Raw genomic sequence first — 18,011 nt, forward strand, 5'->3', positions numbered from 1 at the left:
CAATAATAAATAATAAAAAATCCAACCTTAGTTGGATTGACTCAGGCCCTTTGGTGTGCTCCTACGCACTGACAGACCCAAATTCTTTTTAGTAGATGTGCAATTTTAAAAGGCTAAAAGCTTTACTAAACAAAAATTGACAACCAAATATCCTTATAATTTAAACAATACCAATGGCATTCATTAGTTATAGAGAAAAATAGCATTACAAATAATCTACAATTGTTGTCGATGAGATTTCATATCATGAAAATATCGCATTATATTTTCATTACTAATACAAACAAAAAGGCCTAGAGACTAAAGCTATTTTTTAAAAGCCTTTTATCATTTATTAAGCAAACCCTAGAATGCTTATTAAAGCCCACGAAACACAATCCAGCTTTCCCCCTTCCTTATTTTTTTGGCCATGATGTTTTTTTTAAAAATATTTGGCATGTTGCGCACAACAACGCAGAACAGAAAGACAAACTTGGTTTAGGCAATTCGTTGAACACCTAGAGTGCACCACCAAATGAGCAATATGCAACACCTCTGAAGGCTTTTCTAGTAAGGGGAGATGTAGCTGCACCTCCTTGTGCCTTAATAGGTTCACCCTAAGGGATTCTAGTTTAAGTCTTCATAGTACCCGTGTGTGAATTCCAGCCCTCCTCTCTTTCTTAACTTTGACAAAAAATGTCAATGGGGTCTAGTCTAGTGAAAAAGGGTTTTGACCTACAAATAAGATTTGAACCACCATGGCATCTTTGTTGTATGTGTGTGAGAAACCCTTCTTCCCTCTAATTTAGATTATCACTTATACTTAAAAAAACAAAAACACTTTGGCAAAAAATAAATCGGAATGCACATTATTGTATTGCATTTTTAAAAGTGATGAAAATTCATCAAGAAAACAAAAATGAAGCATCTGTGGGTCAAACGGACTCTTGGGTCGCGTGGATTGTTAGGTGACAAAACGGCCAAATTGGATTAGAAGGAAAGCAAAAATCACCATCCCTTGGATTTATTCATTTTGTCTTTGTTTTGTGCCCTTGTACTTGTTTTCCTTTTTTGTTGCTAAATTTATGTTTTGTTGGAAAGTACACCATGTTTTCTTGAGGTTTTTATTTTTATAATTCTAGACACTTTTAGAAACTCTTTCTAATTGTTTTTGTGCTTTCAAGGAAAAAGCCTTCTTTTTTTTGCCCTTCAAATGTGGATCATGAACACATAAGTCCGAATAAACAAGTTAAGATTTATAACCAATTTCAATTTAGAACCTGAACATTTTCAATTAATAACTAATAGTTTAATTACATTCAAAACTCCCAAAGCCTTTAGATACAAAAACCAAAAGAAGTGAGGCTATATAGGAGCATGCATTGCATATAAAAATTTAGAAACTCATCTTCAGCACATTCAGTTCTTCATTTCTTGGTACTCTGCCTCAGGAGCTTGGTCTCCACCAACCTGTGAACCTCCAGATGAAGAGTCACCTCCTGAACCACGTGACATATGCTCCCCAATCTTTGAGACAGCTTTGTTTGCTGCATCAAGCTTTGACTTAATTTCATCGGCATTGTCCCCTCCGGTTGCCTTTCTTATATCAGCAACTGCATCCTCAATTTCTTTAGCAATTTCGCTGGGAACCTTGTCCCGATACTCGCTTAAGCTCTTTTCAATGCTGTAGATGGTGGTGTCTGCGTTGTTTTTTATATCAACCAGAGCTTTCCTTTCCTGATCCCTTTGAGCATGCAGCTCGGCGTCTTTGACCATCCTCTGAATTTCCTCCTCCGTAGACCCAGCAGACGAGCGTATGGTAACATGTTGCTCCTTACCAGTGCCCTTGTCCCTGGCAGAAACGGTGACAATACCATTAGCATCAATATCAAATGTAACTTCAATCTGAGACATGCCCCTTGGTGCTGGAGGGATGCCTTGAAGCTCAAACTCTCCAAGGAGCTTGTTGTCAGAAGCCATTTCGCGCTCCCCTTGTAGCACCTTGATACCAACCTGGGTTTGGTTGTCAGCTGCTGTGGAAAACACCTGCAAAATCCACGACAAAAAGGTAAGATGCAAACAGTTGAGAAACATGTGCCGTTATGGTATAAAATTTAACAAGACCATACATCAAGTAATCAATGTAAATCTTTTTCAACATTTCTTGAGGACTGACCTGACTCTTCTTTGTTGGAATTGTAGTGTTTCTCGTAATCAGCCTGGAGAAGATACCGCCCAATGTTTCAATACCTAGTGATAGAGGAGTAACATCCAGAAGAAGCAACTCCTTAACATCACCGCGAAGAATACCACCTTGGATGGCAGCTCCCAAGGCAACGGCCTCGTCAGGATTGACTCCTTTGCTTGGGCTCTTTCCAAATATTTCTGCAACCACCTCTTGCACTTTGGGAACACGACTCATCCCTCCCACAAGAAGGACCTCATCCACATCCTTAATAGACATGTTAGCATCCTTCAAGCAATTCTTACATGGGAACTTTGTCCTCTCAATCAGGTGATTTACCAAACTTTCGAATTTTGATCTGGTCAGTGTGATGTTCAGATGCTTAGCACCTGAAGCATCAGCTGTGATGAAGGGCAGGTTTATCTCAGTTTCAGATGAAGATGAAAGCTCAATCTTAGCTTTCTCTGCTGCCTCCCGAAGCCTCTGCAAGGCAAGCCTATCTTTTGTAAGATCAAGCCCATCAGTTCTCTTGAATTCGCTCACTAAGAAGTCCAGCAAAGCATTGTCAAAATCCTCTCCTCCCAAGAATGTGTCTCCATTTGTTGCTTTCACCTACATAAGAGAGAGTTCTTAATGAAATATTCCAAAATAAAGGAAAAGCAATAGGACATAACTGAATGTGCAAACGATGCATACCTCAAAAACACCATTAGAGATCTCCAATATGGACACATCAAATGTTCCGCCACCAAGATCGAATACAGCGATTAGGCCTTCCTTGTTGTTCATACCATAGGAAAGTGCAGCAGCAGTGGGCTCATTTATGATTCTCTCTACACTTAGGCCTGCAATTCTTCCAGCATCCTTTGTTGCTTGTCTCTGGGCATCATTGAAATAAGCTGGAACTGTGATCACAGCTCTCGAGACAGTCTTTCCAAGGTAAGCCTCCGCAGTTTCTTTCATCTTTGTCAGAACAAAAGCTCCAATTTGGCCTGGGGCATACTGCTGTCCATTGACTTCAACCCATGCATCTCCATTTGGAGCTTTGACTATCTTGTATGGAACCATCTTCATTTCCTTTTGTGTTTGGGCATCGTCAAAGTGTCTACCAATCAGACGCTTGGTTCCAGAAACCGTGTTCGTCGGGTTGGTGACAGCTTGACGTTTTGCTGGAGTACCAACAAGTAGTTCTCCTTTCTGGTTTAGGGCAACTACTGATGGAGTGGTCCGAGCTCCTTCAGAGTTCTCTATAACTTTGGGATTCTGTGATAATTGATCATTTCACCATTTGTTAGACAGAAAACTAACACACAAGAAGCTTAAATCATGATTTCTGTCAGAACATGTCAATAGCTTTACCTTTCCCTCCATCACAGCAACACATGAGTTTGTTGTGCCCAAGTCAATCCCAATTATATCATTCCCAGCAGGTCTAGAGCTGTTTAAAGCAGAACATGTTATCAATAAACAAGACAAAACAGAATCCAAAAGTTTTTATAGAAATTTTTTTTTTGTTGATATAATTAACTAAATTGACTATGCAAATCCAAATTACCTGAAAGGTCTTGCCAAGCTTGCCCATTTGTGACCCAAAGGCTTGGCAGTGCTAGTCAACTTTTGCACAAAAGAACAAACAAACAACAAAACAGCTAAGTTTCATTGCTTTGCTGAAGCTCAAAATACAATAAATATACCATCCCATGTCTTTTTCTTCATAACTAAAAGCTCATCCATGTAATGTCGTATACATACATGTACGAAAAATTTACGATAATCAATGAATTATATTTGTCAAAATCAAAAGCCAAACCGCCATATTTGTCAAAATACAATTAGATTGAAGTGCATGAAATCAAAAGCCCACCTTGACCAAACTCATTTTATTTATCCAAGACTCTCAAGCTATGCAACAATAACGCCCCCAACACAAACTTATCGAAATTGACAACAAAACGAGACTAATCCACGTCCTAGGTATAAGTAATATCAGACAAACGTAACAATCAGAAAAAAAAATTAAAAAAAATAAAAAAATTAGATATCAGCATGTGATAGATAGATATAATACAAAGTGATATCCATCCAAAGTTGTTTACACTTAATCCATTTTTCTATTTGCTTGAAACACAAAAAACAAAAGACTCCCAGAACAAGCAGAGAATATAATAATAATAAAAACTATATATAAAAAAAGACAGATCGAACAGAGAAAAATGGAGTGTGGAGCTCATTAAGAATAAGAGGTTGTATGGAAGTTGAAGAGAATGTGACACTTACGGAACGGTAGGCAGAGAGGGAGGCTGAAGCTACGTCACGGCGTCGTAAGGAACGGAGCAAAGCAGCGGTGGCCATGGCTCTCTCTGCTTCGAACAACACAGACAGAGAACAGGGTATAGAGAGGGAGAGGAGGAGGACAAAGGGTTTTGATGAATGTGTAGGGTTTAAGGTTTTGTTGTCTATTTATGAGGTGAAGGGCTAGAAGCGCGACGGCCATGAGCCCTGTATGGTGTGGAGAACAAGAAAACTAGCATTCATACTTTATTAGATAACAAAAATATTTATTTACAATTTACCAAAAGAACAGATAATTAATTAAATATAAAGATTCCATTGAATGTTCTGACAAAGATCTGGTGAGCGTAGTAAGTTTCAGGTGTGTATAGCTTACGCTGGCGGGAGAGGATTCTTTTTAAATATTTTTTTTTAGGTCTTCATAGGTCGTTTTATACCCGGGCAAACTTGTCTTTAACATGTTTATTAAAAGGCGGATGGGAAATAGGCTTGTCCCTTTGCAATCAAGTTTCATCATTCTTACTATAGATTAGAATCTATGGCTTGTAGAGAGAGAGAGAGAGAGAGAGAGTTAGGGTTTAGGGCTTAGGGAGAGAGAGTCCCAGAATTGATACTGTAACAATAGGATACTGAGGCTATGAAACAGTCATAACCAACAGAAATATACAATACTATAAATGCTGCCAGATTCAGCATCGTGTCTGCACATCTTGAAATGGTATTTACATCCTATGATATCCCTATCCTGTGCTGACTTGAAAAAAAATAAATAAATAATAGATTCTACCTAAGCAATACTATAGATTCTACCCGGCCCCCTCTTCATCTCCTGATAGCCTACTATCTGATCTCCCTGCCCCTTCCTCAGTCCCTCCCACTCTTCCCGACAGCCCCCCGATCCCTCGTTGATCCGAGCGTATCAAACGACCTCCCTCTCGTTTTCAAGAGTATCAAGCTCATCACACCGTCTTGCTCACACCCGACGTCGTCTCTTCATCCACGTCTGGAACCAGGTACGACCCTCTTCATAAGCACATCTCTTACTCTCGCTTATCTAACAATTATCGAAATTTTGTATGTAATGTCTCTCGATTGGTAGAGCCCACTACTTATGATCAGGCCTGTTGTGATCCCAAATGGGTTGCTGCTATGCAATCTGAATTACAAGCTTTTGATGCCAATCACACCTGGTCTTTGGTCCCTCTTCCTCCTGGCCATCGCCCAATTGGCTGCAAGTGGATATTTCGGATTAAATACCACTCTGATGGCACCGTTGAACATTACAAGGCTCGCCTCGTTGCCAAAGGATTCAACCAACGCGAGGGTATTGATTTCCATGACACTTTTGCTCCTATTGCGAAATTAATCATTGTTCGTTGCTTGCTGTCCATTGCTGTTGTTCGTCACTGGTCTTTGCATCAAATGGATGTCCAGAACGCCTTTCTTCATGGCGATCTCCAAGAGGAGGTTTACATGTTACCCCCACCTGGTTCTCGTCAACAGGGGGAGCAGGTTGTGTGTTGACTTCACAAGTCCTTGTACGTGTTGAAATTGGCTCAAATATTATGTTGTTTACTATCTTTGTTGCGTTGCATGTCATCCACTTGGAGAAAGGAAGAGATTGGTTCTTTCCTTTCTCATGCATTTGCCGAAAGCTACCAAAGGAAGAGAAAAATGGGAAGCCACAATTGTTGAATGTTAGTGGCCAATGATATTGCATGGATTAATTATGTCTTTAGTGGGAGACAAAGCATGGTACAATGATGAAGGATTTTCTTCATTCTTTGGCTGACCATAACGTGGGTTTGGTATATGGACATTAATTATAAAGTGGGTTGGCAGGTGGTCATTAATTAAAGGTGGCTAGTTGGCTTTTGGAAAGTTTGAATGGCTACAAAAGAGAAGCAAGCAACGGGTGAGGTGTGTGGGCATTTGTGCCTCACCATTTGGGGTGCCGTGTGCAACATGTGAGAGAGAGAGATGAAGGAGCTGCTGCTCCTCTTTGTTGTGGCTGCACATTTGAAGACGTTTGCTTGTCTGATCAGTGAGAGCAAAATCCATTTCTCTACTGGTCTTTGGGTGTGGCACTATTTGTTCTCTCTTTTAGTATCGGTGTGTGAGTGACTTGGGTGTATTTGGGATTTGGGTTGTGAGAGTTAAACTCTGTAATTCCTAGGGTAGGTGTGAGAGGATTAATCTCCTTTGGTTGTAATCTTTTTTGGGATACTAGTGGAATTTCTCGCTGTCTTCGAACTGGATGTAGGCTACACACGGGCCGAACCAGTATAAATCCTTGTGTCGTTTGGATTTCTGTATTTCATAGTTTGCTCTTGTTGTTTCAATGGTTTCATATCAACCACCACAGTGCAATCCGCTTCCGCTGCGCACAACAGTACGGACTTAAACAGGCTCCACAAAGCTGGTTTCGAAAGTTTTCATCTGCTATTTGTGGCATTGGCTTCAAGCAGTCACGTGCTGATTACTCTTTATTCACACATGCTCATGGAAGCTCTCTAACTATTATATTGCTTTATGTAGATGACATGATAATCACAGAAAATGATGAAGAAGCCATCTGTAAATTGAAGCACTTTCTTGGCAGTCAATTTCGAATCAAATATCAAGGACCCTTGAGATACTTTCTTGGTGTTGAGGTGGCACGATCAAAATCTGGAATTTCTATTTGCCAACGAAAGTACACCATTGACATTTTGGCAGAAGCCGGATTACTTGGAGCCAAACCAGCCAAAGTTCCTATGGACCACGATCTGGTGTTGTTATCTACAGGGGAGCTACTCAAAGATCCTACTCGATATCGACGGCTAGTTGGAAAGCTGATTTATCTCACAATTACAAGACTAGAAATCACTTATGCAGTCAACACCCTCAGTCAGTTCATGCAAGTACCTAGACATCAACATCTTGATGCAGCATATCGCCTTCTCCACTACCTAAAGGAAGCTCCAGGTCAAGGGTTACTTTTTCCTTCACAAAATCAGTTAAAGCTTATTGGTTATTGTGATGCAGATTGGGCCAGATGCCCAATCACACGCAGATCAGTCACAGGTTATTGCATATTTCTTGGTAATGCACTTGTATCCTGGAAAAGCAAGAAACAAGTTACAGTTGCACGATCATCAGCTGAAGCCGAATATCGTTCAATGGCTGCAACCACATGTGAACTAACTTGGCTGAGATATTTGTTGCAAGATCTGCGTGTTGATCATTCTGAACCTGCAAAGTTATTTTGCGATAATCAAGCCGCCTTGTATATTGCAGCAAATCCAGTGTATCATGAATGAACGAAACATATTGAGCTTGATTGTCACACTGTTCGTGAAAGAATAGAAAGAGGAGAGATCAAGACAGGATATGTGCAAACAGGGGAACAAATAGCGATATGTTTACTAAGCCACTGAGGGCACCCATCTTCAGTTCACTTCTTGGCAAGTTGAGCGTTAGTGATATCCACTCTCCAACTTGAGGGGGAGTGTTAAAGGAAAGAAATATGTCAATGATTCTATATTGAGCGAGAAATACGTCAATGATTCTATATTGAGTGATTGTAGGAATTGATTGTAATTAGCTTAGAATTAGCATGTATTTACCTAGAATAGAAGTATCAACCGTGTATAAAGATTTGAGTCTGTAAGCAATACAGAGATCATTCAATACAATATCAAATTCTTTCAAAAAGGAGGAGAAATAGTTCCTTATCCTTGATATGGTGCGCCCTCTCTTTATCTCTCTCCTAATCACTACATGGGTAGAGAATTTGCAACTAGCGAAGTCCCTATCCAAGGCAGACTCCACTTGCACAATATTCTTTCTTGAGGCTTTTGTGATATCGATTTGACGAGAACTTACAAGTATCAGAGAGTTTTTCACTGCCTTTGCACTAGTACGTACTGTCTTCTATTAAGGCTTTTGTGAGTGACTTAAGGCTCGTTTGGGACTGCTTCTTTAGGAAATACTTCTGCTCATAAACGCTTCTAACAAAAGCGTTTTTATTATAAAGTTGTTGAAAATTTCATATAAAAAAATCGAAGTGCTTCTCCAGAAAGCGCTTCTATGGCCTAGAAGCACTTCTAAACTTTTTTGCCAAACGCCATCAGAAGCACTTTCAGTTGTCAGAAAGTGCTTTTAGCCCTTCCAGAAGCACTCCCAAACAAGCCCTTAGATTTCAAGTAAATGTACATATCCTAAATGTAGAGGTTCGCGGGTAAATGTATAGATCCTAAATGCAGAGGCTCCGAGCATTTATGATGGAATCAATCCAATTTCATTGATGAATATATAAGTTGGTTTTTTGTTGTTGTCAAACTCGATGTTGAGATGAGAGTACTTTATTAATAAAAAGTTCTTGGCATACCTAAATAAATGAGTATGATTAGGATTAACCACCGAAATAACTTGTTTACGAATGGGTTTAGCCCACTATTAAGTTCTTAATCCTGTAAAACAATAATAACAAAAATATTCGGATATAAAAGAAAGAAAAATGATATATCAAACATGGTCCCTACGTGACTACGTCAGATCCGGAAAATCTTCCTTTAATGGAGTCCATTTGTCATACACTTGATGAGTTTTACAGGTCATCTAATCCAATCACTCGAAAAATTTGGCTACAAATTTTTTATTTAATATTAAATTGATAAACACTTAAATAATTACAATCATTACAAATGACTTATCGATATAATAATTCTTAAATGAGGACATACAAAATATTCGAATCATCATATTATAGAAGAGATTTTCTATATAAACCCCACACTTCTCTTAGTTCACCCCAATACTTAAATCATTAAACTGTAAGTTTTATTATTGTGTAAAAAGACAAAAAAGTCGTCCAACTTAATACTTAACCATAGTACATCTATACACACACCCCACACACCCCACCACTCTTTATATTAAGTTTTACAAAAATACAAACTCCTATTGTCAGAGACGTAGAGCATTGACGAGCATACCTCTTTAAAATCTACGTGGGAGCTGATGGAAAGACTTGTTTATTGTTTGGCTGTAATGATCTTATTCTCTTCCCTTTGTTGATTGCATTTTTTTTTAATACCTGATGTTTTGGTAAAACTGTTCTCTTTCTCTAGAAAGTATTAAATTTCAAATTTGGTGTTCCATTTGTTTGTGTTTTTTTTTGCTGGGAACAGTAATATTATTGTCACTTCTGGTATTCCAGTATGCATCTAAAATCATAATCCTGCTGCTGCTACTTCAATAGTTGGGTTATTTTTCTTGTTGCTTTTCCACTCTGATAAAAGCTTCAATGTATTCTCCATTGGTGGCCGATCAGATGGCCTACTCCTAGTGCAAAGTGTCAATTTAATATTAGAACTATCTGGCAACATTCAATCGTTAAATTGACACTTGTTTGCAGCAAATGAAACGTCAATATTAGAATCAATTTGTTCTCTAGGTATCACCGGTAATATTATTGTCACTTTTGGAATATCAGTATTGGGTAGCTTGAATTTTTCTTCATGTTATACTAAGGGTAGTTTGTGGGGTTTAAATAGAAAATTTCTTTTATTTTTTATTTTTTCAGCTTGGGGTGTATTTAAGGGTAGTTTGGGAAGATAGTGGGGTTTTCTTAGAAATTGTGAAAATTTAAATTAAAAGTTGGGGTGAACTTAGAACATGGGGTGAACTAAGAGACGTGTGGGGTTTAAATAGAAAATCTCTTATAGAATTAGCTCAAACGAGTTATAGAGTTCGTTTTTGTGAGCAAGAAAAAGATTTTGACAATTGGAACACCGGTTGCATCCAACAATCTTTGACAGGGATAAAAGAATCAACTATTCATCAATAGCGGATAATTTTTCTCATGAACAGAAGTGCTTCCTATAAAAACACTTCCACATAGATTCGCGACATTCGTACCATGTCATCTAGTAGAAGACCTTTTTATAAAAACACTTTCAACAACTAATTAGCTATAGTAAATAGTAAATCACGTTGGTCTACAAGTTAACCAAAGAAATGAAATCTTGTCATTAGAGAACATGGTTTGAATACAAATAGCAAATGCTTGAGCAAAACACAAAGGAACTTTTGAGTGAAGTATATATGTAAACTAACAAATTTGACTTTAATCCGAGCATTGTATTTTACTAATAAGCCATATCATCACAAATTGAAGGACTTTTCAACAAACAGCAAGAGTTACATATCATCACGTTTTGTGCAATGTACAGAAGATATATTATAGGAATAGAAGATGAATCTATCTTTTCAACAAACAGCAAGAGTTACATATTCTGCGAGTACTTTACTCCACCAGTTTTAGAATGAATTTATTTATTTTACCATATATCTTTTTAAACTCAACATTTAATTTTGAATTTTCCAATGAAAATGACACAATTTTTGGTACAGTTTTCTTCCAATAATTGGAATAGGCAAGTAGCAAAGGATAAACTATATCAAAATAGAAGGTAGGTTACGGCAACACAAAGTATTGTAAAATTTGATTAGTAAAGATTTAAAAGTATGTTAGATTGACAATGAAAAAGTGAAAGATCAATTACAAAGAAACGGGTGACGCAAGTGGTCTTGATTGTTGCATGTCTTCCTGTGCGTATTCTGTCTGTAATTCTCTATTTCATGATTGGGATATTCTGTATGTAATTCTCTATTTGATTATCAGTTTTTATCCTTTGGGTTTGTTGGGATGTTAATTAAGTTTAGTGCTTTTGCAAAATATTGGTTCATCCTCTCAATTTATATGATATGATATGATATGATATGAATGTGTCCTGTAGTTGCGTATTTTATATGATATGTGTTAGAGATGTTCAAAGTTTGAACACTACCTCCATTATCTGAATTCTAATTCCGAATTTTAATTCTTCTCTCTTTCTTAGAACACTACCGCTATTATCTGGAATTGATTAAGACTCTTTTTGGCGCCTGTACATTGCCTAATTTTTTCTTTGGGAGTATTATGAAAACCTATCAGCATATCCACACCTTCTTCTACACCCTATTTCTCTGCACATTCCTCTCAAAAACTTAAATGCATTATGCTCCACCGTAGCCTTTGGTAGTTTTCTCTGCTTTCACTTGGTTCCATTTTAAGTTTTAACCTTTTTTTTTTTAGATCTTTATTGTAAATTTGTTACTTTAAATCCTTAATTTTAGGATTAGCTGTGGTTTATTTTTATATCTTATAATGAATTGAGATGTGGACAATGAATGCGTTTCTTCTTTCATAGTTGTGCTTAAAATGATATTTCTCTTGATATCTTTTCTTTGGTACATAGGTGACATGAAGCAGAAACAAGGAAGGAAATCTCATATGAAATGGGTATTTTATGTTGGAGGTTAGTTTTATTTTATGATTTTTTATGTTAGATTTCATACTGAATCAATTTGAAAGGTTCCCCTGAAGACTATATGAATTTCTTTTAAGTTTTTATGGTTATGAGTTATAACACATTAAATTTATTTTTTCTTATCAGTTCTTTCAACTTTATTTTGCTAATTCAGTGAGAGTAGTTGTCAAAGATGGCATCAAAGTTTAGCAAATCTATGCTTGATGGGGTTGAAATTACGATTTGTTCAGTGATAGGACTTTTGGTTAAATCCCAAGCAGGGAATGCATTCTTTGCCATAGTTCCCGAACAGGTCCTCTTGGCTTCCCTTGATGCTATCAGTAAGTTGATTAGGGTTCTATAACCTATAGGTTATTTCTTCTTTTATAGCTTACTTCTCCATTATATTAACATAGCCTATAAATGGCAATACATGTATCAGTTTTGACCATAGGTGTCTATAGATAATCTAATCTTTTGTACAACAAACTTGCACATGGTTTGATTCTGTTATGGGTATTTGGTTTGATTCTATTAAACTCTGGGTCGTTTGGTTTCATTCTGTTATAGGTATTTAATAATTTGTGGCATTGACATATTATACTTTTGTCCACCACATTCATTCGCAAAATGCTTGGCGTATTTAAATTGTGGTTTGTGCAGTTGATTTTTTCACCTTAATTCTGTAATAATAGTCATTGTCTTCACTAAATTTTCCCATTTTTCTACACTAACACCTACCAGTTTCCAAATTTGTAGCAACAGAATAAACACCCCTTGATTTGATGCTATTAAAGCTCGAGTGTTTTGGCTTAATTCTCTCATACCTATTTAATAAATTGTCACAATTGTTCTAAGTTTGTTATCAATTGATTAAATAGATTGAGGTTATACTTTTGTCTATCAGATTAATAGAATGGTTGATGTACCTAAACTGTTGTTTGTCCTGTTGGATTTTTTAACTTAATTTTGTGATGATAGTTGGTCTTCGCTCAAATTTTTCCATTTATCTATACTAACACCTGCCATTTTCCAAATTTGTGCCAACAGAGGTAAAACCCCTGCAAAGGACAAGAAAGAACATAAGCCACCTCTATAGCAAAGCCATCAAGAGAAAGATCCCCTTCCAACAGACATCAAGGCAGAAAATCCTCATCCACCACCCAGTAGCATATATATAAAGACCTGTCCAAACTCTTTTGAACAATGAACATCTTAAAACTGCTGATATTTTGATGTTGTTTTGATGTTTTGATTGCTGCTTGGTTTATTAGAATATGGTCAATATTTTAACATGACAAGCATCATATAAAACATGTTATTAGTCTATTTTTTGTAACTTAAACTCGCTAAACAAAGCATGATGCCACTACTTAGATCTCCATGTCTATATGAATAGTACCATATTTCATACATATTTTCACGATTTTGTATACATTTCAAACGGTTTTAAAACCCACAGCATCGCACGGGCACCTTTGCTAGTAATATCCATTTGTAAAAGATTGACAAAAAATAAACAACAATTGATAAGCCTATATTTTATATATATTTTATGCCTCCTTTGCTTATTTATTTGTTAATTTCCTTGAATTAAATTGGTTGTTTTAATTGGTTTTGTGAGATTTGTGAAGGAATTGTGAAATAGGAGAAAGTGGGCAAAAAAGGGCAAGAAGATGAAGATTGGAGTTTAATTAAAAAGAAGCCAAGTCATTCCTTTTGTTGCAAGGAATGTTGTAATAATTTCCTAATTTAAGATGGTTCAAGTCTTATCAAGTCAAATAAGGAGAAAAAATAGGATTAATCTTGATAATTATTAATTATAAGTCCAATCAAATCAACATTATATAATAATCTAGCAGACATGTTTGATTCATTCATATCATTTACTTTTGTTTAAATAACGAAAATCAACTTCATGGGCAAAGAAAATCTCTTGTAACAATCTCTTTAATTCAAATTATTTGTTCGATATCAGCTTTCTGCAATATCAATGTGTATCAAACAAGTCGGTTTATATTAAATGGAACGATCGTGATTGATGTCAACTTGAAGCCTTCAAGCACCACTTGTTGCATTGCAGGGTCCGTGTGTGTTAGACCAAGTCCAAGTCGCTTAAGCAAGTGGTCTCGGGTTCGAGCTCTTATTGATGCAGAAAACTTTCTTTGGAGAGGTTCCCGCATATGCGCCCAACAGTACCTCGGAGGATTAGGCATGGGCCATGCCTGGGGATATCTTGGGAAACCCAAAAAAAAAAGCAAATTGATATTGATAAGTCAGTTGTGGATAACCTATCCTCCAATTTCCTAAGTCTTTTATCAAGAGCTCCTATAATCTAACGATGTCTTTTTTACCCAGGTGAGATATAGGCTTTACATGATTACATCTTCTCTTTTTTTATTGTATCATTGTAATTTATATCTGCTCAATAAACAACATAATACATATAGCTTGTAATAGTAATAAAAGTCCAGAAGAAACAAAACCCAAAACAGCAACTCACTCTCATTGCATTCTTTGCACGAAGTACTACCAAGCAAGCACCTTCAACTCGAACCAAAAACAGGCCAACCCAAAACCTCAAGGGATCAAGCTAGTAGCTTCATCATCTTTGGATGATTCTTCTGACTTAGATTTCAGAAACCCAACTCTAGAAAACTCCAACTCCCTCAATTTGAGCAACAAAAACAGCAAAATCCCACACCCAAAACCCAACGCAGAGCTAGAACCAGTCAAAGAAACCGCAGCACAAACCAACATCACAAAAGACTCTTCCTTTGAGTTCATATCTTTTGAAGCCATGGCCAATTCAATCCCAGCAAAAAGCAAGAGCACCCCAAGAATCCCAATCGGAAACTGGTTCAGAACACTCACAAATGAGTTCCCAAACAGCAGAGCCAAAACCAACTTCCCAATCCCCAAAAACACAACCGAAGCCCCGCTCCTCCCTCCAAATCTGTACTGCCCAGCAAGCCCTCCAGCTCCATGGCACACAGGCATTGCCCCGAACCAGCACCCGACGAAGTTCATGACCCCTACGCTGATCGAAACCGTCCTCGCTGATGCCTCCTTGTCTGGAAACAGATCGCCGGATAATTTGCAGACGGCGATCACAGAGTTTAAGATTGACAGTGGGATTTGGGGAATTGCTCCGCGAACAAACCCAATTTTCCAATCTTCCCATGTAATCTTCAACAAGGTTATCTTAGAGGGCCCAAATTTGAGATCGCCCAAGATTGAAATGTCGCGGAAAAAGCACAAAATCAACCCAAATAAGAAAACTACGAGAGCTGCAGGAATTTGAGATAAAACTTTCAGCCGTTGGTTAAGTCGTGGTGATCGGCGACGATTGATTGTGTTTTCAGTGCTGGGATTGTGAGTGTGACCGTTATCGCCGGCTCCGGTGGTGAGGACGAGGAAGAGAAGGGAAGAGAGAGCGAGGAGGAGGCCATCGAGGCCGAGCCAGGGCCGAGGGGAGGTGGATTTGGAGGCGGCGAGGTCTTGATTGAAGCGGATGTACTTAACGGCGGTGAAGGCAAAGGAGAGGCCTTGAGAGAGCTGGACGCCGCGGACGACGGGGAAGGGGAGGAAGCGGTAGAGGAAGGACATGAGGCCGGTGGCCCCTAGGAGGAGGAGGACACCGGCGGTGGACAGACCAGCAGCGGCGATTTGGGGAAGGGATAGGTGGGGTGACTCGGAGATTGCGACGGCAGCGATGGACTTCATGGGCTGGACGGGCATGGGGATGCCGAAGAGGAGGCCGGTGGTGAAGTTATAGAGGGCGGTGAAGATGAGGGTGGTGCTGAGATCGAGGTGGGAGACGAGGGTGAGGGCCAGGATGATGGGGATGTAGGTGCCGAGGTCACCCACTGCGCCGGAGAGCTCGGCACAGAGCGTGGTTTTGAGGCGGAGGTGGTGGCGCCACCGCTCGTGGAGGAGGAGAGGGCTTGTGATGGTGCTGGTGGTGGTGGTGGTGGTGGTGGAGAGTGAGGGGGCTTCTTCTTCCATGGTGGAGTTTGGGAGGAGGTGGGCGGGGGAAGGGGAGGGGAGGGAGATAGTAGTGTTAGTGTAGTTGCTTTAAGTTGGTGGTGTATACAAAATATCCATGCGAACTAAGAGCATCCACAGTGGGGGTGTATATGGGGGTGTATGTTAAATATACATCCCGAGTCACCGGAATCGTCTCTAATGGTGAGATGTAAATGGATGTAAATATACATCATAACCATGGGATGTAAAATAAAATGAATATTTATATTCATTTTTACATCCCTTGCAGGCGGGACCCACCCGAGAAAAGAGAAGAAAAATGAAGAAAAGTCAACATAAAAGGCTGGGATCCATGGCTACACCCCCGAATTTACACCCCCCACTAGAGCAAAAAACATATTTACACCCCCCGGAGATGTAAAGGAGATGTAAAAGTGACTTTACACCTCCCCACTGTGGATGCTCTAACTTAACTATATATGAAAATTTGAAATGTCCAATTGCGGTGCATGCTGAATTTCATAAGAAAATAAAAACACTATTGCTTTAGTCAAAATTTAACTTAAAAAGAGATTAAACCAAGTGATCAATATGGGTACTGCTAAGTACTTTCACTTAAGTTGTTTACTAAATGACGTGACAATTTTTCATCGAGTTTTTGCCTCATTTATGCGCTACCAAATACGAACATATGCCTTCATAGAATCAGTACTAATGATTAGGGGTGGGCATCTCATCCGAATTATCCGCGTACCGACCGTACCGTACCGACGGTATGGTTAACGGAAACAAAATTCCTAACCGGACAGTTTAATTATTCCGATCCGATCCGTACCGAAATATTTGGTTTGGTTAACGGAAACAAAATTCATAACCCGACGGAAACCCGTACCGATCCGATATTTATACTTATTTTATTATTTAAATACAAAACAAGAAACCAAAGGTAAATACAATCAGCATTTTGTATCACTCTTTTATCACCACTGTATCACTTCTTTATCACCATTGTGTCACTACTTTATCACCATTGTATCACTGCTTTATCACCATTGTATCACTTATCCGAGTACTGTAGCACTTTTTGGTCAGAGAGGAATTTATGAACTTCCTATGTTTTCCAGTTTCGACCTTTATCCTGTTTTTTACCTGTAACTTTCCAACTGTTGATCCAAATTTTATGTTCTTTATATGGTTGGATTCAGCATGAAAAAATAAAGAACCCAACGCGGAACAAATGTCAAAATCATTTACATAAATGTAGAGAATTCAATAAAAAGAACACTCAAAAGTTCAAACAACAAACACAAGTGGCTCCCAATACATCTTGAGTACATATTGAATTAGGTTATTAGATTTTTATATTTTAAAAGGATAATTTGGTGTATTTGTTCAAGAACTTATGTTATGTGAAAGTATTATAAATTATATTTTTATTAGGATGTTTTTATTACGGTAGTACCGGCGTACCGACCCGTTCCGAACCGAATGTTAGGTTAACCGATCCGAAGTCTACCGAAGTCTTTGGTTTGGTTAACGGAAGAGAAAATGGTCTACCGAAGTCTTTGGTTTGGTTAACGGAAGAGCCCTCTACCGATCCAAACCGATCCGCGCCCAGGCCTACTAATGATCCTTATATGGTTATTGTGGGGTGGGTTACTTAGCAAACAACTACACTAATTGAGGGTGTGATTAGGCTAATCTATAGCCATAAATTTTCAAGAAAAGGCGCGCTCTTTCAACTTGGAAGGCATCGATGTTGCTCCCTCTCTTTATCTCTCTCCTAATCACCACATGGGTAGAGAATTTGCAACCAGAGAAGTTCCTCCCCAAAGGCAGACTCCACTTGCACAATATTCTTTCTTAAGGCTTTTGTGATATCGATTTGACAAGAACTTAGAAGTATCAGAGAGTTTTTCACTGTCTTTTGCACTAGTACGTACTGTTTTCTGTAAAGGCTTTTGTGAGTCGCTTAGATTTCACAAAATGTGAATAAATGAACGGATCCTAAATGTAGAGGCTCCGAGCATCTATGATGGAATCGGTCCAATTTCATTAAAGTGATGAATAAGTTTTTTTTTTGTCAGCATCGATGTTGAGATGAGAGTACTTTATTATTAAAAAAGTTCTTGGCATACCTAAATAAATGAGTATGATTAGGATTAGCCACCGAAATAACCTGTTTACGAATGGGTTTAGGCCACTATTAAGTTCTTAATCTTGTAACA

At 38.3% G+C, this 18,011-nt stretch overlaps 2 protein-coding genes and 1 long non-coding RNA gene across 3 annotated transcripts; 1 reads left to right on the forward strand and 2 right to left on the reverse strand.

The window, feature by feature from the left end:
- Nucleotides 1-1,348: 1,348 nt before the first annotated feature.
- LOC110760068 (heat shock 70 kDa protein, mitochondrial-like) lies at nt 1,349-4,516 on the reverse strand. Its single transcript, XM_021962252.2, has 6 exons — nt 4,442-4,516; nt 3,720-3,778; nt 3,524-3,602; nt 2,861-3,427; nt 2,156-2,776; nt 1,349-2,025 (listed from the first exon to the last, which is right to left on the reverse strand). Exons 1-6 carry the CDS (start codon nt 4,514-4,516, stop codon nt 1,399-1,401), a joined length of 2,028 nt encoding a protein of 675 aa, XP_021817944.1. The 3' UTR covers nt 1,349-1,398.
- Nucleotides 4,517-11,164: 6,648 nt separating this feature from the next.
- Nucleotides 11,165-13,122, forward strand: LOC110760069 (uncharacterized). Its single transcript, XR_002527209.2, has 4 exons — nt 11,165-11,522; nt 11,743-11,802; nt 11,941-12,134; nt 12,844-13,122. It is a non-coding gene; the product is annotated as an uncharacterized LOC110760069 (long non-coding RNA).
- Nucleotides 13,123-14,164: 1,042 nt separating this feature from the next.
- Nucleotides 14,165-16,173, reverse strand: MOT2 (sulfate transmembrane transporter). Its single transcript, XM_021962265.2, has one exon. It carries the CDS (start codon nt 15,799-15,801, stop codon nt 14,374-14,376), a length of 1,428 nt encoding a protein of 475 aa, XP_021817957.1. The 5' UTR covers nt 15,802-16,173; the 3' UTR covers nt 14,165-14,373.
- Between the last annotated feature and the right edge of the window lie 1,838 nt (nt 16,174-18,011).

This window comes from Prunus avium, chromosome 3 (genome assembly GCF_965620075.1).
Source record: "Prunus avium chromosome 3, drPruAviu1.hap1.1, whole genome shotgun sequence".
NCBI lineage: Eukaryota > Viridiplantae > Streptophyta > Magnoliopsida > Rosales > Rosaceae > Prunus > Prunus avium.

Bases quoted from the DNA above. Each gene is read 5' to 3' on its own strand.
- MOT2 (XM_021962265.2), bottom strand. From the start codon at position 15,801: ATGGAAGAAGAAGCCCCCTCACTCTCCACCACCACCACCACCACCACC.
- LOC110760068 (XM_021962252.2), bottom strand. From the start codon at position 4,516: ATGGCCACCGCTGCTTTGCTCCGTTCCTTACGACGCCGTGACGTAGCT. The intron at 3,603-3,719 runs GTAATTTGGATT...TGCTTTAAACAG, and splicing joins AGCTTGGCAAGACCTTTCAG to CTCTAGACCTGCTGGGAATG. The intron at 2,777-2,860 runs GTATGCATCGTT...TCTCTTATGTAG, and splicing joins TCTCTAATGGTGTTTTTGAG to GTGAAAGCAACAAATGGAGA.